This window comes from Salvelinus sp. IW2-2015, linkage group LG14, assembly GCF_002910315.2.
Source record: "Salvelinus sp. IW2-2015 linkage group LG14, ASM291031v2, whole genome shotgun sequence".
Taxonomy (NCBI): domain Eukaryota; kingdom Metazoa; phylum Chordata; class Actinopteri; order Salmoniformes; family Salmonidae; genus Salvelinus; species Salvelinus sp. IW2-2015.
Window position 1 is genome coordinate 16,747,447 of NC_036854.1, and position 22,686 is coordinate 16,770,132.

At 41.6% G+C, this 22,686-nt stretch overlaps 2 protein-coding genes across 2 annotated transcripts in view; one reads left to right on the top strand and one right to left on the bottom strand.

Moving 5' to 3' along the window:
* The window catches only part of LOC111972687 (5'-nucleotidase domain-containing protein 1-like), a 56,536-nt gene extending 39,442 nt beyond the window's left edge, over positions 1-17,094 (bottom strand). The window contains exons 1-6 of the mRNA XM_023999718.2: positions 16,697-17,094; positions 15,927-16,018; positions 15,542-15,613; positions 15,245-15,354; positions 15,003-15,082; positions 14,820-14,901 (exon numbers count right to left, since the gene is read on the bottom strand). Of these exons, the coding sequence (XP_023855486.1) occupies positions 14,820-14,901; positions 15,003-15,082; positions 15,245-15,354; positions 15,542-15,613; positions 15,927-16,018; positions 16,697-16,789 (529 nt within the window). The 5' untranslated portion in view covers positions 16,790-17,094. The remainder of the gene's footprint in view (positions 1-14,819; positions 14,902-15,002; positions 15,083-15,244; positions 15,355-15,541; positions 15,614-15,926; positions 16,019-16,696) is intronic.
* On the top strand, positions 8,276-14,650 carry LOC111972686 (collagen alpha-1(X) chain). Its single transcript, XM_023999716.1, has 3 exons — positions 8,276-8,382; positions 8,897-9,041; positions 12,163-14,650. Exons 2-3 carry the CDS (start codon positions 8,912-8,914, stop codon positions 14,016-14,018), a joined length of 1,986 nt encoding a protein of 661 aa, XP_023855484.1. The 5' UTR covers positions 8,276-8,382; positions 8,897-8,911; the 3' UTR covers positions 14,019-14,650.
* Positions 17,095-22,686: the final 5,592 nt, after the last annotated feature.

Below are 22,686 nucleotides of genomic sequence, written 5' to 3' on the forward strand. Positions count from 1 at the left end.
ACTCGGATGAAATGTCAGGAATTGTGAAAAACTGAGTTTAAATGTATTTGGCTAAGGTGTATGTAAACTTCCGACTTCAACTGTAGCTACAACCTGTGGCTCCCTCCCTTCCCCTAGACCCAGTCAAGAGACCCCCAGCCCAGTTCACTGCCCCTACACTTATCAATGCATCACTCAGAGCAGCGATTAGAGGTAGTACTGTACTCTAGTTTACTGTAGGCTATTTGAAATATAAAACAGCTAAAATAGGCCTATAATGAGCTTGTTTCAGATCTCCATCCCTGACCTAATCCATCCAGTTTGGTAGCCTAGTAGGGAGACCTTTCATTTAACACACCTTGTTGTCATTGGTGAAATTACTATGATCAAATCCTTAGCAGCCTACTGTTGACATACAGCTATATCAAGAGGACAGATCAAGTACTGATTAATTGACATAGTCCTACTAATCTTTAACAGTCTAACATCACTTTCTGTGAAGGACGGTATTAGTTTAACAGCTCTCTGCCATTTCTGTTTCTATCCACGCAGCAACACGCACTGAACCTGTCTCTTATACACATCTAGATGTGTATAAGAGAGGACGGTATTAGTTTAACAGCTCTCTGCCATTTCTGTTTCTATCCACGCAGCAACACGCACTGAACAACCGCACACCGCACGTTTCTTTGCTGTCAAAGCATGTCTGGGCAAGAAAGTGTTCTCGCTTAGTTGACTAAACGCTGTAGCTAACTACCTTCGTCATAATGATGCCTTAGCCAAGGTACCTAACTACAAAATAGTAGTGGTAACGTGCTTGACTAACACATACAGTTTTGAAAAATGTATTTGGCAAACAGTTCGTTCTCCATTTTCCCTCAACTTTCTCCTCACACATCAGTGGTATCAACCGACAAAGTGGAGAGATGCCATCCAGCTTGAGGGAGGAAAATAGTACTCGGACTATGAACTGCAGGCCGGAGCGGAGAGCTGATTGGCTCAGTCGTCTGATTGGCTCAGTTTCAACTTCAGACGGTTCAGTCAAAAACCACAATGTGCCAACTAGAAGGCTGTTGCAGCATATTTTCGGGTCGTTTTTCGTACCAGCGTACTTTGACCTCAAATTGTGTGCATGGTACGCAAAATGCGTGCAGGTTGGCAGGTCTGCATATGAAACCAAATTACCACAGAGACAAAATGCCTTTCAAATAGGTTATATGCTATGATTTCTTTCCTGGCAGGAAAGTGCTTTGAAATCGAAGTTCAGTGTTGTACAGACCTATTTAATTCATCTCCTGCGACTGCAGGAGGCCAAACACGTGGAGGAAATGGGAAAAAGCTTGATTCCACACAAAGCCTAATTGGACACATGAAGCACCCATTTTGAGATGAGAGGAGAACCCAACACTATCTTTAAATGTTCTGTACTTTCTGCTCCATGCCAGAAAGTATGTGTAATTCTCCTCCCACTGTTTTTCTCAAAACACACCTAAACAACAACACGTTTCAACAGGCTTTAATGTATGGATTTCGAAAGAGCTAAGCTGATGATAGTTACACATACAACACCTAGGCCTATGCACTGAGGGTGCAAAACATTGTGAACACCTGCTCTTTCCATGACATAGACTGACCAGGTGAATACAGGTGAACGCTATGATCCCTTATTGATGTCACTTGTTAAATCCACTCCAATCAGTGTAGGAGACAGGTTAAAGAAGGATTTTCAAGCCTTGAGACAATTGAGACATGGACAATGTGTGTGCCATTCAGAGGGTGAATGGGCTAGGCAAACKATTTAAGTGCCTTTGACTGGGGTATGGTAAAAGGGGCCAGGTGCACCAGTTTGAGTGTGTCAAGAACTGCATCGCTGCTGGGTGTTTCATGCTCAACAGTTTCCTGTGTGTATCAAGAATGGTCCACCACCCAAAGGACATCCAGTCAACTTGAAGAGCATTAGAGTCAACATGGGCCAGCATCTCTGTGGAACGCTTTCGACTTCTAGTAGAGTCCATGCCTCGACGAATTGAGGCTGTTCTGAGGGCAATATTAGGAAGGTGTTCTTAATGTTTTGTATACTCAGTGTACATGGCCAACAACAATTGTATAAAATGAGGGAACACATATGGTGGTGAACTACAAAGATCTAGACATTTACATGTTTCTAACACGAGTACTAAAAATATAAGGGAAAAACTGTTATCCAGACAATTTAGTACCATCAAGAATAATTGGGTGAGCAGATATGGGATCCTTTTTTAGCCAGCCTAATGAGAGTAATTTGATTTAAATAACAACAAAAGGAAAGTGAGCTTATCCCTTGGTACCATGGTATTCAAGAGAAAAGTCTTATTCAGAAGTTCTTCCTCATTCATTGGCACTGAATTTCTGTTGGAAAAAATAAGTAGCTAAGCTTACCTCTTAAACTCTACCAAACAATCTTCCCACTGTACTGAGAGTGGTGTTMAGGGATTCTTCCCAACCCACACACCTAAAATAAAGATCTAACCAAGAAAAACAAAAACAGACCTATGACAGAAACCCAGAAAGGGGATATCCACGTGTTTTAGTGCTGCAGGCCAACAAGGATGATCGGCCGCAGCTTCAGAAGCACCATAAACAAATTGTGTGTGCAGACATTACAGCGTAATGGCACGGTGTAAAACATRCTGTAGGTATGAGGATTGGCATTATATCCATGTAAGGTTGGTAGGCAACTTAAAAAGTGAACCTACTGCATCCGTGTGGGTTTTTCACACTTGAATACCAGTGGTGGTTTGGCACTCGGCAGTTCAGGTTTTCAACCATATCCTGGTCTCAAGACCAAAGTGAAAACGCAGCATACTAAGACAGCCCTAAAATACAGCTATGGGTTGTTGACCAACATGCAATGGCTTGGATTTTCCATAGTGCTTGCATGGCTTATTCTTTGTTTTCATCCGACCATGATTATTTTGAGAGCTTCGTAATTTGCTAAAACACAGGAGCTCCTTCCAGTGAAGCAAAAACAAAAAAGGTACCATGGCTGGTTATGTTGGTAGCTTTGGCGTCTGACACCGATCTCCAACACCACCTCCAGACAGTCAAGCCAGCCTGGCCAAGCCCAGGCCAGAGCCCTCTAAGACATTGAGACATTAGGCTCAAGGGCTGAACTTTGGGGCTGGGTTGGACATGCCAAACTAGACAGGAGCTATCTGATTAACAACACAGAAGTGCATGGGAAGCAGAGTGAGGGATAATGGAAAAAACATGGGAAACATCCCATAGTCTTTCAAAGGACTGTAAGATTATATGCTTTTGGTGAATATAACCATATAGGCATATAACCATATAAGCAGGCTCCCCCTGCTTTATTGTGACCATTAATCAAAGGTTTAACGTAATGTAAATTAGACATGCAGTCAGTAGCACACATGGCAGGCTTGGCCTCTTCAGGAACTCAAGCCAACCAAATAGGATACCAGCTTTCCCCAGTTACTCCTTTTAATGGCATGTCACATCTCACTATAAGATGACTATAATAATCCTACAAAAACAGCTAACTCTGATAAGCTGGCAATAGACATCAACCTAAGCTACATGCMCCTTATACAATACAACTTTTGGCTTAGTTCAGAGTCAAACAAAGATATATAGTCGGCAGATTTCTATCCAGGAGGCAGACTTCTTGGTCAGCATACTTTTAGATCCATAGTAGAAAATATTCTGAAATTACAACAACAAAAAATAAATTACAAAATTCTGTCAGACTCAAGAATGTTGCACTTTGGACAACATGTTCAATCTTACTTTGTCTGAGTTAAAACATATTTAGAAGAAGATTGAGCGACAGTGACGGTGTCTCAACACCAGACAAAACCATGGGATTGGCTCAAGCATCCATGTGAGCCGTTTGTTCCACTTAAAGGGCTCTGGAGGGTGTGGAAGGCATAGTTAGACTTAAAGGCACTAGTCATTAAGGCTCTGCCTCTGTGTTGCGTCCTGCCTCGATGAACATAATTGACTTCTAACAATCCCCTCCCATTACCTGGTCCTCAAGGAGAGCCTAAAATTGGAACCAAATCTGATTTGAAACATTCTCAGGCTTCAGCGTGAAAAAATAAAACATTGGCCTAAATTCCCCTCTTTCTCCGATTACCAGCTTTTCAGTAATTTCTCTAATTAAATACTTTCATCTTGAAATAACAAAAAAAAAAGTTGGGAGGGATGCATTTTGGGTTCCTATTCTGAAACAACCTCAGACTCCTCAGGTTGGTCGGTTCTGCTTCCGACCGTGATTTCGAGACGTTTGTCTTTCGGGTCTCTGTAATTGCACCCACACTAAGCCTGGAGGCCCAACATCAACCCTTCCATTCATAAAGCTGCAACTGCCTCTTAGTGGCATATTGGGTTTATTAAAATGTTAAATCTGTATCCCAGCCACTTCCCAGCTAAAACATGCCATCTTTAGACTCCCACTTTCCATTCTTCTAACTAGCTTAGTCATATCATCAACCTGCAATTATTTCCTCCTTTCTCTCAGGCAGCGTGGCATACTCAAATCACCGGGAACAAACAGAGGAGAGAGATTCATAACAGAGACAAAACTTATCTGTCTCACCCAGACTGTCTTCCCCAGCACTCTAAAACTGAACTTGGGCAGCAGAGACAAGCACAGCGAGAATGTATGAWGATTTTTATGACAATTATGAGGGAAAATATGGCAAAATCATACATTTCATAAATCTAAACACAAAATGCTATAAATCATTGTTKTTTTTTTCTGAACTGCCCATTAGAAGATTTTAAATGCCTTAATTTTATTTGTAGTCCTAGCCACCAGTCTACCAACTTTACCCATGAGAATAAATAGACTACGAAAAGCAGTAGGTATTTTGCACACCAGACATWAAAAAAAAACACGATAAATGCAAAAGACCATTTCAAACAGACAGAAATAGATTCAGCTATCAATTAGCCTAGATTTAAGACATCGGCCTTGTGCTTATTAATCAGAAACAAATTATAGCAGAGTGCAGATTTGATCTACAGTATGCCTGTATCCCATACTAAGATAACGGGGTAAACGGTTGCCCCCATTGTCTATGTTGTGTGAGAATTCCAGTCATTATCATAGTAATTAAAAGGAATGAAAGTGAATTAGTCACGTCTGAAGAGAGAAGCTGCATATTCTTCTACAGGTTCAACCGCCACGCTCTCTCCAGAGCCTTTCATTGACTCGGAATGCCACCACATCATAAAGTGGTTCAGGTGTGCTGTAATAATAATACATTTATTTGATATAGTGCTTTCATACAGAATCTCAGTCAATAAAAAAAAAAAAAAAGGAACAAAAACTAATTCAGGGAGCTGGCAGTTCATGGGAGATGGTCTTCCACAGCTAGATGACGATGCAGTTCAGTAAAGGAGTAACTGGCTTGAGTGGAGGTTGGGTTGATGGTAAAGCCAGAGCGGGAGAACATCAGTCAGACAGGCATAGAACTTTTCATCAGGCACCGCTTCCTCTGAAGTTCTCGGCTACTCCTCCTCAGTAGGTAGGTAGCCTGGAACATCCACCACCGAAAGTGTAGCACGCACCTAGGTGATGCTTCGGCAGCTAAAAGCGCCTGAGAGACCACCCCACCTCGGCAGTAAACCAGTAACAGTGTCCTACGAGGCAATGTATATGATGTGATCAATGCTTATTGTAAAAAGGCCAATGTTTATGCATTTTGTTACAGGCCCCAGGGTCACAACGCAAAACCGATGACAAGTGCAATAGAGTGATCGTGAAGGTGTTTCACTTATATCCTCATGCACAAAAACGATCTGTAAGACCTGGTACTCCTTCTTTCATACTCCACAAGGTATTTCCAGTACACGTCTATTCATGTGCCTCTTGTCTAGGCATTCATTTACGTTAAATGACACGGTATGCTTTTAGATAGGGAGGAATGAATGCTGACACGGCAAAAAAATCGTGGACCCAAATAAAAAAGAAAACACGTTGCCACTGTGCGGTCTACACAGCTTTCATGGTGAAAGTGTGATGGAGGGACTGGAGCCTGCAAAGTTTTTAAGTGTTGACTCCACCTCCTGCAACTCTGTCATTTAACTAAAGGGGTTTACCAAGGATGCCCGGTGGCTTGATTGTCTTTCTTCTGCAAGCTGTAAAACTAAGAGTTGGAAATATGTCAGAAAAAAAGCACACACTATTTCGGTTTTTCTAAACCTAAAACATCCTCGAGCCCATTTCAGTCTACAACAGTAAAACTTGACCTGGCAAGGATTAACAGGTGCAAAACAGYTCAAAGAACAAAGATAAATACTGCAGATTAGGAGATAGACACACAAAATATACAAAAGGAGCAATTTGAGGCACAGCTTCTGTATACAAAATCGAAGGCTATCTTGACATTGTGTGTGATAACAAAGTCATTATTTGGGGAGTAGGCATTTCCTACTAGCACACGGTAACATCACAAAACACAGTTGCTAGACTCCGAAAGGCAGGTACTGCGCGTAAGAGTAGATACGGTGCCTAGTGAAAGTCCACACACCCCTTGCGCAGTTCTCACATTTTGTCGCCTTAAAATGTCATCTAAAAAAGGGAGCACATTAAAAAAAAAATCCTACAAATCTGCTACACATTTTTAAAGTAAAAGAAAAMGTATAAAACATTTTCTAAATTAATAAAAAATAAAAAACGTAATGATAGCGTATGTCTTCAAACCCCAGAGGTAATACTTGGTGGAAGCACCTTTGGCAGTGATTACAGCTGTAAATTATTTTAAATAACTCTACACAACTCTTGCGTTGTCCACATATCCATTGTTTTTGTCAAAATTGCTCAAGCTCAGTAAATTTGGTTCGGGATAATTGATGGACAAGCAATATCACAAACAGATTTAAGTCAGGACTGGGACTAGACCCCTTAGAAACAATCATCAACACCTCTTGGAAAGCCATTCTGGGGTGTATTTGGCATTAACATTTGTGTAATTGTCCCACTGAAAAATAAAACTCTATCCCAGGGTTAGGTATCCAGAAGACTGAGACAGGGTCTCATCTAACTTTTTACCTGGGTGTTGATCATTTACTTATTTTGATTTTGACAAACTCTCCAGTCCCTGCCTGTGACATGCATGCCCATAGCATGATGTTGCCACCACAATACTTGAAAATACAAGACATCTGCATTTTTTATTTTATGTTATTGTGAAAATGTTCTATACTTTTTCTTTCACTTTGAAAATGTGGAGCAGGTTGTGTAGATACATTTTATTCCTATTAAGACTTCATTTTAAAAGGCAGAAAAAAGTGACAAATGTGCAGGGTAGACTTTCACGAAATAATATGAAGGAGGAGACAATGGACATTTGAGAAAACCAGACCACCAGAGGTCTGAGGACAGAAACTAAACTCTGCCCTCTGGTGTACCCATCTTGCACTGTGGCTCAGTGGAGGCACAGTACTGCTATATGCACTCTACACCACACACAGTTGAAACAATTTAGCTCTCCAGTAAATAAATGTCTATAAATGTCAGTAATGTTTACCAGAGTTCATTAAGCTGACATAGTGTATTGATTTTGCTACCACAATCTGACATTAAAATCCTGTTAAGAAAGCAACGCATTTGTTTGCGTACAGACAAGGCTGAAACTTCACTGTTGCCTGGAAGTTCCCTCCATAAGGACTCAATGGTCTGGGCCATCCACAGTGTTATTTACTGTTACAGAGAGGGACTCCATGGGGTGACAGGAGGAAAAAGCTCAAGTACAGACTTTAATTTTCCAGGGCAAAATGCTCACTCTGTCAATAAAATTATTTTGGAGACAATGAATGTACTAAAGCCATTCCCCAGCACCTGTATTTGAGCAGTCGAAAATATGCAGAACTGGGTAGAAGAGGGGAACACTTATGATGTTTTTCTAATTCATCAAAAAAAACACGGCAATTAAGATGTCAAAGACATCAAAGAATCAAAGTGAATACCCATATATCTCTGTGCATTATTACGACTTGAACATACAACCACATATACCCACAAATGCCAAAGAGTTCAGAGACAAAAAGATTTTAAAAAATGTATCTTTATCTGAATTAAATCTGGTTCAGTCCTGCTCCATTGAGGATGGATGGATGAGGGAGGAGCTGTGGGGTTTTGAAATGCTATGAGACTATCATCCTGAAGTGACATGCCTTCTCTCTCTGAGGATATGGCACCCCTCATTAAAGCTGACATCACAACGGGGTGGGGCTTTTATACTAGGTAGATTCTGGGTGATGCTGGAGACAGATTTGGTATAAATACCCCGTACCCAGTGGCCTGGGTAGCAGCAGCCAGACTAAGGACTATACAGTACCGTGCCAGGACAGTAGCCTCTCGACCCCCACTGATCTTTTGGAGCCTGCCTGCTGGTAAGTGTACCCTGCCCGCTCTCTCTAGTCTGCTCTCTGGGTGTATGTGAGTGTGGCCCTCTGTGCCTGGTGCTGTGAGGTGTAGAGTGCATTGGGCCATTGGGGAGGCAGTTGGCGTCTTAGGGGAGGCAGTTGGGGGCATGGTTGAGGATCAGGTTGGGGCAGTAGGTACCGGTGGCATCTGGCCTCAAGTCGTCCTCATAGCAAGTGTCTAATCTATCATTGTGATGAGATGATTCACTTGGCGAGGGAAGGGATGCCCCATACATGGGAGTCTGAATCGGATTTAGCACTGGAAGTCTGACTAAAGATTTGGGGTCTGCAACGTTCCCTACTGTGCTCGTTTCTTGTCATTCTGACACAGAAATGTTAGTTTGTTGTTGCAGGCCCTGCTGTAGTGACAATAGAACAGCCAAGCTACTGTATGAGAAATACAGGAGACGCCAGTGTAGTGTCTCTGTATGTTGAAGACCGTTCACATTTCAACATTCTGTTCTACATTTCTTTCTTGCAGGTTTAGCTTCACAGGATGGACCTCAGAGTGACAAGCGTTCTCCTCCTCCTGGTGGCCTTGGCCGTGGCAACACCAGAGAGATACTACCATGTACAGAAAGTAGCCAAGCAGCAGCAGCATTATCCTTCTAAGAGCCATGTCCAAAGTAAGTCTCAACGTATTCATGTCTATTTGCACGTTAATGTTCCGAAGATAATTCTGTATCAGCTTTACGGTACATTCGCTTGGTGAAAGGTTTATGGAAGGTTTAATTCATGCCAATTCTAGACTGTACTGGAGGTTTGTCATTAGGGCCAGCAGTTTTTCTTGGCCACCTAATAGCCGCCAGTGCCAAAAGGAAAATACTGGGTGCAAGTAAACCCCAAATGTCAAACTGGAAGATACTTGGCTGTTTTGAATTCCATATAGCTTTAACAAATAGAATTAAGCACAGCATGGTAAAAAAAAAAAAAAAAGTATTCGGGATATGGACAAATAAACATATCAAAATAAAAAAGTTAAATCAATGTAAAACAGCACAATATGCAGCATAATTTTACATTTAAAAAAAACGTTCATTACTGTGGAAGTTAATTGCTACCAAAACACTCACAGATGTAGAGTATTACATCTCGACATACTTATCTTATGAAACGGGATTGATAGTACATTACCCTTTACAGGGGAGCAAGTATCTTAAACTGAAACTTATTGAGGCAATGTCTCAGTCCAAATTGTTGAGGCTTTTCACCTGCCCATAGACGTCGTGACAAATTGGAAAAAGTGGGCCCATGCATCCTTCCACAGCTCCCAAGAGAGGACACAGTCATTCATCAACAGGAAGTGGATCATAAAAATATGATTACAGTAGTTAAGATAATAACCATTCTCCTGCAACAATGCTGACAGTCAGATCACAGAGGTTCTGTAGAAGTGAGAGCCAGGGGAAATTATCACTTCTGTACGCCTCGTAAAAAGAGCACCAACGCACCAGTTAAATGTGGCTAGCTTCCACATAACACTGCTTTCAAGATTCCAGGTCACTCTTGACAAATATTGAAATATCCTACAAAATATCCGACTGTCCTCTCTTCAGGAGAAAGCTCAGAAGACAGCGGGGAAAGAGAGTAAGACAGTGGGGCTTGACAAAATGGCAGAGATGGGACCATTCGGTCAAGAATATGGTCCGGAGACGAGTGTTGTCGCTCAACCAGACTACGTCACTCAGTAGCTTTGTTTAAGACGTTTCGATGCATTTATTTTTTTATGGCCAGTGTCCTCTGACAGAAATACAAAACTTTCCCACACGTCAACAATGCAAACAGATGTTACCATGTTGCACTGGGCACACCCAAACAAACCGCTTTGTAGTGCTTAAATTGTCCCAGACACTTCTCAAAACAAATGCCCTAAAGTAAAGTAGACAAAAATGCAAATCATCTTAAACATGCTGTAAGATTTTAAAAAGTGCCATCCTCAGGATGTATAAAGTGAGAGCCATGGCATGGCCTATATATAGAACGGTATGGTTTGAGGGCTGCAATAGACATAGGATCTAGGCCTAACTAGACAAGTCAAGGTTGAACAGCTGGCTATGTGGCCACAGTGTTATCACCTTCCAGTTTCTGAGGTTTGACTTGGCTGCCAAACTGTCCAGTTTTGTCACTTTCTGTTTTTCCTCAGGTTTCAAACCTACTCCTCAGTGGCTTTCAAATTACAGCCCTGTCTGGCCATTTTGTTCTCAACGTGCTATTCCAAAACAGGAAAAGGCAAACGCTTTTCTACAAATCATGCGTCAAATCCACTTCAGTCACTGTAGCTAAATGTTGCCTACTAACTTCTGTAGCAGTACCTTACACCATGGCACTACTATACCACACATTACTTGAGCAGCAACAGCCTTGCCAGTAAATTATAAAATCACTTTTAATAATACAATTAATAGATGAATTGATAAAAAAACTGTTAATAACTGCTAGTGCCTTGAAGTTTTATATCTAAAAGGAAACTCAGTTTCAAAGGTCACTGTCCCTTTATCAACGCCAGTCAAAAGGGGACGGGGTCATCAACTCAGAGATGCAGCCAAGCGACAGCATAAGGCAAATACTGACCACTATGGACTGAATTCTGATATCTGAACAGTGGTAAAATGCCACGGACTTAACACAAATAGCTCAAGCGAACACATTAATGGTTATACAAAATGTTAGGCATAATATGCAACAAACAACACGGCTTCAGGAAAGTTATTGATATAGGCAAAGGCGTGGAGGTATTGTGGGCTGACCGCTCAAAGACACAGGGATAAAAGTATCCCTTCAGAATTTCACGACCCAGGTCAGAGTTCAAGGCGATGCACATACGTCAACTGGAGGACCACTAACCATAATCACGCACTACAGACAACTTGTGAAATTAAAGGGTTCAACATAGCGCGTGGGCAAATTAAACTAAAATAACTGGCTACAGTAGTCTAATGTGGTCTCAATATGCTGAGCACTGTACAAGGACCCCAGTGTTTATATGAACATATTCTCAGACCACTGGTGCTGTCCATAATCACAGCGCCTACATCCCCCTCGGTTGTTTAAATCACATTGCGGTGTTTTAGAGTGGAATACCAAAGCAGAGGTTACTCAAGGAACCAATTGACAAGCGAGTTGTCTAAGAGAGAGAGAAATGGATGTGACTAAACAATGTCAATAAAAACATGTAGCAAAGACAGGCAGAGGCAAAATGACAAAAACTTCCAACTGAAATTCAAGAGATATTTTATACTTTGCTTTATGAATTCTATTTTGCACAGGTTGGACATCTGAGAGATGGTAGTTTAGTCAGGTCAGAGAAACCCCTCGACGCTATATRTTTGCAGCAGGACTCAATAGGACACAACAACCATGACTGGATCAATAAGTGTAACAACTGGTGCATGGCAGAGTTGTTCATCCACACCCATATAAATAGGGCACAGATATCAGCGTCATCAGCTTTTCAAAACATCTAAGATCCATTTGGGGCATCACCGAGAAAACATCAATATATCTTTCCATTCAAATTAAAAATGAAATAGACAAATGTTTCAGATGCACCTCGAATGAAAACAGGACTACATGAATACTCTAACAGATAACGGACTGGATAAATTCACCTTGACTGAAATCTAATAATCTACTCTGGAAAAACTGACAAACATAATGAGATGAAAAAAAGATATCCTAAAATCTAAACCACAGTTAACTGTAGTTGTTACCTGCATCTTAGGTAATTACGCTTATCCATTTCCACAGCTGTTTCAGGTGAGCCAGGTATTCCCGGATCCCCTGGTGAGCCAGGACCTATGGGCCCCCCTGGGCCTCCCGGCAATAATGGCGTGGGACATACTGGACAACAGGGCCCACCCGGGGCCCCCGGACCCGCTGGCTACTCCGCAGCTGGCAAGCCTGGCAATCCAGGTGGTCCTGGGAAACCAGGTAGTAATGGAATGCCCGGTGAGAAGGGTCATACTGGTGCAACTGGAGCCATGGGTCCAAGAGGATCCCCCGGTTCCGCTGGAAGCCCAGGACCTGCTGGATACTCTTCTGCTGGCAAACCTGGCCCACACGGTCTGCCCGGAGGCATGGGGCCAAGGGGTGAGAGTGGACTTAAAGGACATCCAGGTATCCCTGGTCTGCAAGGACAAAAGGGAGAGAGGGGAGTTGGTATTCCTGGGGCACCAGGTGCAAACGGTCAAGTGGGCCCAATGGGACCCTCTGGTATGCCAGGGCAACCCGGAGTTGGTAAGTCTGGTGCCCCTGGATACCCTGGGGAGTCTGGGAAGTCAGGTACTCCAGGTAGGGATGGAGCTCCAGGAGCTATGGGTCAGCCAGGGCCAAAGGGCCACAATGGAAACCCTGGGGTAGGAGCACCAGGAAAATCAGGTGAGAATGGCAGTCCAGGTATGCCTGGAAATATGGGACCTAAAGGTCCCCAGGGACATGCCGGACAACCAGGTGCACCTGGCTTACCAGGAGTTGGTAAACCAGGAGCTAATGGCATGCCAGGTGACAGAGGATCACCCGGTACATCAGGAACCACCGGTCAGAAAGGAGAGCCAGGGCCAACAGGTTACACTGGGGCAACAGGTGCTACTGGCCTTATGGGTCCAGCTGGGCCACAGGGTGCTAGAGGATTCCAGGGAGAACCAGGTATGCAGGGATCTAAAGGAGATGTCGGCATGCTGGGCGCTCCAGGGGCAAAGGGAACCAAGGGGGATCAGGGACATCAGGGTTACGCAGGGAAGGCAGGTATCCCCGGGGCAGCAGGCCCAGCTGGTGCAACCGGCGCTACAGGACATCAGGGTAACAAGGGAGCTCAGGGCCATGCTGGCTCTCCCGGTCAGCCAGGTTCAAATGGGCTTGCAGGAGCAAAGGGACACACAGGCACACCTGGAGGCCCAGGAAAACCAGGCGAGAGCGGCATCCCAGGAACAAGAGGACCAGTGGGGCCTTCAGGTCCAGCAGGTCAAGCAGGTCTTAGGGGTCACGCAGGTCTTCCCGGTGCACCCGGCCCAGCTGGCCAGATGGCCAAGGGAATGTCTGGTCCTATGGGTCCACCTGGAGCTCCTGGTTCCAGAGGTCACGATGGTAACCCAGGTGCTATGGGACCTCCTGGTCAACCTGGTCCCCCTGGTGAGATGGTCTACCATCACGAGAAGAGCATGCCCATCAAGTCCCATGAGATTATGATGCCTCATGAGATGATGAAGGCCCCTATGTCCGCCTTCAGCGCTGTTCTGACGATGGCTTACCCATCTGCGGGTTCACCCGTTCCATTCAACCAGATTATTTACAATGGGGAGCAGCACTATGACCCCCAGACTGGCATCTTCTCCTGCCAGGTACCAGGTCTCTACTACTTCTCCTACCATATGCATGTTAACGGTGCTAATGCATTGGTGGCACTGTACAAAAATGGTGAGCCAATCATGTTCTCATACGATGAGTACAACAAGGGCTTCTTGGATCAGTTGTCTGGCAGCACTGTACTTATGCTGAATGCCCATGACCAAGTCTACATTCAGGTCCCTGATGAGGAGACCAATGGTGTCTTTGCTGCTGACAATGTTCACTGCTCTTTCACTGGGTTCCTGATTGCCTCAACGTGATACAATCACTAATAAAAGCTTAAAAGAAACTACCTAAAGAAATAGTTCAGTTTGTAACTTCCATTGAGATTGGGTTGTCATTGTAGAATAAAAGATTGACGTAATATTYTACAAGTTAATTTGTCATTGAAAAGGCTGAAAAGGCAAGAGCAGCAATTCTCTCATGTATTCTATTAAGAAGGGCTTTCGGTTCATGGAGGCATTTAAATTAAATGAGAAGAAGAATATAATTTAGGAATTAAAATGTTTGTTATCACTACTCCCTTTCCCAGTATATGCACAAGTATTCAGCAAACAATGATCAAGGAATACAAGCCAGTCTGAATAATTCACAAAATGGTGCTCTTTGACTGCCTGTAACATTTACAGCAGATTTTTGTTGTTGTTTTCAAAGTCTTTAATAAATATCTTGTAATATACATGCAAAGGAAATCCTGCTTGTTTTTTAGGCAATGTTGTAAGTCAGATCGCAACACCTTTAACAAACCAGCAGTGTGATATTGCAACACACAGGATGAAAAACAGTCACAAAAAAAGTATTATGTCAAAAACAACTATATGCCCGAGGATGCATTATGCTATGTTCAACTTATTGATCAAAGTAAAGAATAAAGTCTTATTTCTGAAACTGATGCCGTTGTCTTTTCTTTTTGTGTCAGTCTACAGTACGAAACTGAAAATATTGTTTTGAGTTGGACTATTTCAGCCCACTGATATGGCCAATTGAAATAGTGATTTCTGCTATGGCCCACTGTTTCAACAACTGAAAGTGATTGATTATTACATAAGTAATAAGCATACCTTTAAATGCAGATGTGTTGTAATTGTGGTCGATGGCAGCAACAATGTCTTTCCAGAAGTCTGAATTCACCTCATTCCCACGCTGTTGACAAAAACAAAATAATGTTCTTGAAAGTAGATACAATTTGGTGAAAACAAAGTGTAAACATATTCATAATTCACTTAAAAACATTTATATTTTACCTTACGCAACATATCCACAACCCTTCCACAGAGAAGAGCTCCAGGTAGATCAAAATAGTTGTCATAAAAATAGTACTTTGCTGCACAGAATAAAACAGAACATATTTATTGTAAGAAACAATCCAATCAATAATCACTCTTTAGTCTTTACATATATAAAAATGTAACTGCATTACAAAAATAAAGAAAAAACTGCTTTCACAATTTGGATGGGACACAGAGATTCAAGATGACAGACTTACTAGATTTCGTAAATGAGGTATTAAGGCTATTAAAGTTCTTCCATTCCCTTTTTGAACCATAATGTTTAATGATCTCTTCTGTTCTGAGGTTATTGGTCCCATGGGTTGCTCTGATGAAAACAGGTTAAAAAAACAGGGTTTTAATTTATTTGCGGTGGAAAGAGGAGTAACAAAAAGGCATGCCCAAATATTGTACATTGATACAAACACTTAAAAACAGGCATTTTTTCCCTATCAATATAAAAGGAACCAAATATCAGAGCATGTAGTTAACTGTATCATTTACTGTTACCCTACCGTAAAACAGTTCCATCTTCAGCCAACTTAACCAAGTTTCCATCCTCAAGGTCTACCACTAAGCCTTTGAAACTGGACATAGAGAAAACACATTTCATAGTGGTCACTGGCAAAGAACAGGTGTGTTGATCAATGYCCGATGCTAAGCAATAACAATAAGAATCTGTAAGCGATATTCCCCAGAGCACCATGCATTCATCCAATGCCTTTATTTTTTTTTTAAGTGCCCTTTATCTAACCTGATAATGGAGTAGTCATTCACAGTAGTGGAATGATGCATGCAGGTAGTCTGAATTTACAATGGCACACCACAGTCATTAATGATTACAGCCAATAGAACAATGTATTTTCTTCAGTCATTCTGCTGCTGCTGCTTGTGACTCACCAGAAATCCCAGGAAGCAGGGGTCAATATAAGAAGGTCCTTGTCATAGTCTTTATGCTCTACCAGATACCTGGTAAAGCTCTCATAGATCAGCTGCAAAGAAGCACAAATATATAGGGTCACTTGCATTCTATTCTATCCACAGGTGGGGTGAACATTCAGTGACACTGAACCTTTATGTATGTACAATACATAAACACTGTGCTGTATTGACAACTACCTTGATGGAGCTGGCATGCACTGTAAACCTATTTATAAAGTCACGGCTTCAATGTCATTTATGTATTCCTGACAGAGAGGATGCCGTTGGGTTTCTGCAGCTGGCAGTCAGATGTCACACAGACTCAGCTGTGACTCTGGCTGGACTGCTGGCTAATTTGTTGTTGCAAGCATATCGCTTATAAATCAAATGTATGCATGCTGTAAACACATACTATACAGTGTTGTTAGGTAGGTAGCTAGACCTTGCATTATAACAATGTCGTTTTGGGGGGGCGCATGCATCGCAACTGCAATGTTTACCATATTAACACCATGTAGCTAGGATGTATGTATTCTATTCCATTCGTTCCATCATACATTGTGAGTATTAGCTATTGATCAAATGCAGCGAGTCATGAACGACTAACTTGACACTGCCAGCTGGAAAGGATGGTTTATGTTGAATGCAAGCGTTAATATACTTAGTAGCTAGCCAGCCGGCTAGCTATTGTTACAGTATCATATCGTCAGAAATCACAAGAACAGCCCGTGAACTATAAATAAACTCACCCTAGAGGTCTCCTTCAAATGGTACCGACAGAGAGTGTGGTCCAGATCAAAACCAATTACATCACAATCTGAAAGGGAAAAATATTCGCTCATTTTAACGAGGGTGCTAGAAACAATCGAAACCAAGGATATTGTACTGTTGGCTACACACGCCTGCACACTGTGTCTGTCAATGTCGAATCTGTACCCTCCAATATATTTGTTTCTACGGCAACACGTGGGTTKCTGTTACAAGGGGATGCTTCACAGAATGTCTCCAATGACCTGGCACTATCGTACACATTTAGTAAATCAAGGTCTAGGAATTGTTCATTCATTGTTTGACATTCCGTATCAACCGCAATATTGACATAAGGTGGAGGTGCGCAGAACCCGCACAAAAGGTTTGTGCCCGAGGCTTCCGGTCAGGGTGTACCGTAGTACATCAAATAAATGTGCATAGGTATTCGAAGAGCGGGGCTTTTCTGATAGGGTCCACACATATCCTAGACAATTTGAAGTTCTCAAAAAGTCGTAGCCTTAATTATTTATGCTAGTTAATTAACTAAACTAAAAGCCTAACATTTTGCCCACCCATATGGATAGGCCTAGCCCAAGAATCTACTCTTAAAGCTAGAATCCTTAGTTGCTAAATACATGTTTGTAAATAATGTAAACAAGCACTGTATGTACTCAAAACACAGTTAAAACTATAATTTTATATAATGGATGGTCAGTTCTTGCATACAAATCGCTGTCAATTAATTTGAGAGTGATTACATTTCTAGCATATATCAGATTTATACCAAAACAGAGGCGGGGTGTCGCTTTGTTATTGTTTTAATTATGGATTCTAGCTTTAAGGAGTAGAGGGTATAGAGGGTATTTTAGTAGAGCCTTATATGGACCTATAAGGACATTATATGTTATTTTCAGAGGTGGACTGGCTCTGGCAGCAAAAACAGTCAAACACTACTCCATCTAAACGTGAATCGATTCTCAATTGCGATACGGTTCTAGAAACATAAAGCCTTATAATTTCATATCACAGCAAAATAATTTCACAAACGCAAAATATACACTTACTGTACACTGTTTTAACAGGCTTTATCACAGTTGCAGCTGACAGTATTTTTCAGTTAGGGTGGGAAACTTTTTGCATCTCCGTCTCATGTTACCTCTTTCGGCGTATTAGCCCAACACAAGATACATTTCTGAAATCCTCAAGAGTTTTCCTAATCACACACACACAAAAATTGATATCATATTCACAGGAGGCATGACACACCCATTTGTGTACACTGGGTCAAAACCATATTTTCAGTTGGCATTTGGTAGACTGGAACAGCAGGTTAGAACAATTGGAACACCATTATTATCAGGGGTGCAACTTTCACTGAGGGGCGGGGGGGGGGGGGGGGGGGACGACAAGTACCATTGCATTTTTGTCCTCCCCACTTTTATCATTGGAATGTGTTACAGAACGAGGAAGCAGTGTGCTTTACGACCATGCGGACACCTCCAAGTGGTCGGGTAGGCTGTTTGGAGTGTTTATCAGACTGGATAAAAAAAATGATAATAAATAATATTATGTCCCCCCCACTTCTAAAACCAAAGTTACACCCCTGATTATTATAGTCCTAATTTTATCTCAATGACAATTCAATGTGTGATTAGAAAACATCTGAGGATTTCCGAAATATATAATGTGTTGGATACAGTGCATTAGGAAAGTGTTCAGACCCCTTGACTTTCACGTTACAGTATTATTCTAAAATAAAATCTCCTTATCAATCTACACACAATAGCCCATAATGACAAAGCAAAAACATGTTTTTAAGAAATGTACACTACCATTCAAAAGTTACGGGTCACTTTGAAATGTCCTTGTTTTTGAAAGAAAAGCACCATTTTTGTTCCATTAAAATAACATCAAAATGATCAGAAATACAGTGTAGACTTTGTTAAGGTTGTAAATGACTAATGTAAATGACTTTTAATGGAATATCTACATAGGTGTACAGAGGCACATTATCAGCAACTATCACTCCTGTGTTCCAATGGCACGTTGTGTTAGCTAATCCAAGTTTATCATTTTAAAAGGCTAAATGATCATTAGAAAAACATTTTGCAATTATGTTAGCACAGCTGAAAACGGTTGTGCTGATTAAAGAAGCAATGAACCTGGCCTTCTTTAGACTAGTTGAGTATCTGGAGCATCAGCATTTGTGGGTTCGATTACAGGCTCAAAATGGCCAGAAACAAAGAACTTTCTTTTGAAACTCATCAGTCTATTCTTGATCTGAGAAATGAAGGCTATTCCATGCGAGAAATTGCCAAGAAACTGAAGATCTTGTACAACGCTGTGTACTACTCCCTTCACAGAACAGAGCAAACTAGCTCTAACCAGAATAGAAAGAGGAGTGGGAGGCCCCGGTGCACAACTGAGCAAGAGCACAAGTATATTMGTGTTTAGTTTGAGAAACAGATGCCTCACAAGTCCTCAACTGGCAACTTCATTAAATATTACCAATCTCAACATCAACAGTAAAGAGGCAACTACGGGATGCTGGCCTTCTATTGTTAACTAAGCAAGTCAGTTAAGATTAAGAACAAATTCTTATTTACAATGACGGCCAAACCCAGACGATGCTGGGCCAATTGTGTGCCGCCCTATGGGCCTCCCGACCACAGCCGGCTGTGATACAGCCTGGGATCGAACCATGGTCTGTAGTGACGCCTCTGGCACTGTGATGCAGTGCCTTTAGACCGCTGTGCCATTCAGGAGCCCTACATAAGTTGACATTATAAAGGGCAATATTTTTTCCAATGAAACAATGCATGGCCAGTTTGGGTCGCACTTGCACGTTTTTTTGTAAAAACAAATAGGCTATGTCTGGTCCGCAAATTCGTTTTTTTTTCTTTCAGGAAGGCATGTGCGCTGATTGAGTTTGACACCCCGGGCTAGCGTATACATTTATGTAGCTAGGTATTTATTTAGCATGCTAAAAACAGAGGTGTGGACTCGAGTCACAAATATGATGACTTGTAACTCGACTTTGACACCAATGACTCGTGACTTAACTTGAGCCTTATGACTCGACCTGACTTGATACCCTCCCCAAGCCCAAATATTAAAAATGATGCTATTAAAAAAAGTGTGCAGCGCATCAACTCTTCATTTAACGGATTACAGTTTGAATAGGACAGCAGCCAATCAAGTTGTGCGTGGCAGTGCAGAGGAACGTCGATGGGTGAATTCAGATGGAGCACTTGGAATGATGATACCCCAAATTATTATTTTCGGATATAAAGACGACGCTGTATCAACAAAAACGGACTGCAACTTGCAAAACATGCGGGAAGAAAATTACAAACTAAGGCGCAACAATTCCCAACTTTGTTCGACATTTGAAGCTGCACAAAGAACGGTAAATCGTGGCTAATATAGCCGACAGCTATCCATCACACGAGGTTGTGTGTTTATGAGTGTGTAACTTGTTTCATGAGTTTCTTTTGGCTTGCTTGTGATGTCTGGAGCCTGTATTGTTATGTGCGCTCCTCACTGCTTGCCTAGATTAGACTTGCAGATTGACTCGCCACCACGCTGTTTGGAGCTGGAAAAGATCAAATGGGCACATTTGTGTCAGAGTGCCTCCTAGAATGGTTGTGTACTCTTCCTAACCTGCTGATTACGACGAGTGCTTGAACCTCTGATTGTGTTTATGCTTCACACAAATCCCACCATCCCCCTCTCTGCTGTCCTCCGCAGTTTTGAWCTTTCTCCATTGATAATGAATGAAGAACGGCGGTTTATTTCATCTGAGGCACGGCATTCAGATACTTTCCCAGATAGAAATGCAAKATATAGATCTGTACCCGATTCTCTATTCTACACGGCAAAGGCTATTGTAGGTGATGTGTTCCTATGCAACCACCCCACACGACACAGCCTACCACGCCTCTCCCGCTGTCACACAGAGAGAGAGGGGGGAGGGTCTTTCTCATGGCTACCCATGTATTTCCATGGAAATATAACGTTTATTTGGAAAGTAATAAATATATAGATATTTTTAAAAGCATTCATGATTTGCGTAAAAGTAATATACTAACTATTACTCTTGTTAAAAATAGGAAATGGTATTACATTTGGTGAAGAGCACATTATGACTTGTTTAGGACTCGAAACTCTTGAGACTTGACTCGGACTTGCCTGTCTTGACTTGGGACTTGAGTGCTAAGACTTGAGACTTACTTGTGACTTGTAAAACAATGACTTGGTCCCACCTCTGGCTAAAAACACGGAGCCTAACGTTAGCTAGCTAGCTGCTGTGAGGATGTTATGTCATTGGAGGAGTAAGTGACCGACTTCCCCTCATATCGTTTTTCAGTGTCTAGAGCTTGAGATGCAGCAGGTGTCATGGTTAGCATAAATTCAGCATAGCTAGCTAACTGTGGATAAGTCGTTTATCTTAGTTGTCAATCAAATGTATTTGTCAGGSAAGTTCCCATTCAGTTGTCAAACCGTGGATGGGGACAAGCATGCATTGGCAGGCATGCTGCAGAAGGACTAGCAGGCTACTATTCCAATCGTTTATCAGTGCAATTTTGACTGCAAACTAGCTGAAAAAGTTTGAGAGGGTTTATCTAGTGTTCCCTCGTTTAGATTTTAGCTCAACTCGCACTGGCTAGCATTAGTTGATCTTGTTGTTGATGTGCATAGGCAGCGGGGATAGAGCCTACCGTTTCATGGTTGTTTGATCAATAGGACAGTGAAGTTGCCAAATGTAAGAGGACTAACGTTACCGTTGTATTTACATATTTGCAGAAATCCATTGGTCTATTTTGTGGCTTTTGGTGATGCATTCTAATGATCTAAAGTCACGCTGTTGCTACTGCCTGTAAACACACAGTCAAGTTCGAAGTGAATGGCAGGGCCCATATGGCAAATCATTTATTTTCATATAGGCCTACTGTAGCTCTGATTGGCTATGGCGCACCAGTCTGCATTGAAACACCGGTCCTGAACACGACAGATTATTTTATTAGGTTGTATTTACTGCAGTGACTATTAATTGTCCAAAACGCACAGCYGTTTTCCCATTCTATATTGCTATAGAATTTTTACAAATGCCTTAATATACATAATTCCCAAACATTCTATGAATTTATGAAAATGACCATATCTAAGCGTTCTCGCTTGTCAGAAAATTTTACAAAAACAAAGTGTCATATTCTTCCTGTGGGTGTATATGAACAGATTTCAATAAGATTTAATGTTGCTAAAATGCTGCCAGTTCCACTTTAACATCAAAACAAAAAGATAGCCACTGAATGTCAACGATCTTACCGTGTGCTTTGCGGGATGAGCTTCCTGTTTGAAGCTCGCTCTGCCCCCCTCTATCATGTCTGTTCTGTGCTCACTGTTTCTGAACAGTTTGACAGGATGCTTAACAAAAGCCCAATAAAATTCACAAGAGTTGCATTTCTTCATGGCTTTACCAGAGGTGGAAAAAGTAACCAATTGTCATACTTGAGTAAAAATAAAGATATCCTAATAGAAAGTGACACAAGTAAAAGTGAAAGTCACTTGAGTAAAAGTCTAAAAGTATTTGGTTTTAAATATACTTCATTATCAAAATAAGTCAAATGTAATTGCAAAAATATATTGAAGTGTTGAAAGTAAAAGTATAAATCATTTAAAATTCCTTATTTTAAGCAAACTAGACAGCACCATTTTCTTGTTTTTATTTTATTTACAGATAGCCAGGGGCACACTCCAGCATTTAGACATCATTTACAAACGAAGCATCTGTGTTTAGTGAGTCCACCAGATCAGAGGCAGTAGAGATGTTTTCTTGATACGTGTGTGAATTGGACCATTTTCCTGTTCTGCTAAGCATTCAAAGTGTAACAAGTACTTTTGGGTGTCAGGGAAAATKTATGGAGTAAAAAGTACATTTTCTTTATGAATGTAGTGGAGTATAAGTAAAAGTTGTCAAAAATATAAG

Coding starts and splice junctions, on each gene's coding strand:
- LOC111972686 (XM_023999716.1), top strand. CDS start 8,912: ATGGACCTCAGAGTGACAAGCGTTCTCCTCCTCCTGGTGGCCTTGGCC. Junction 9,042..12,162: donor TTCTAAGAGCCATGTCCAAA/GTAAGTCTCAAC, acceptor CCATTTCCACAG/CTGTTTCAGGTGAGCCAGGT.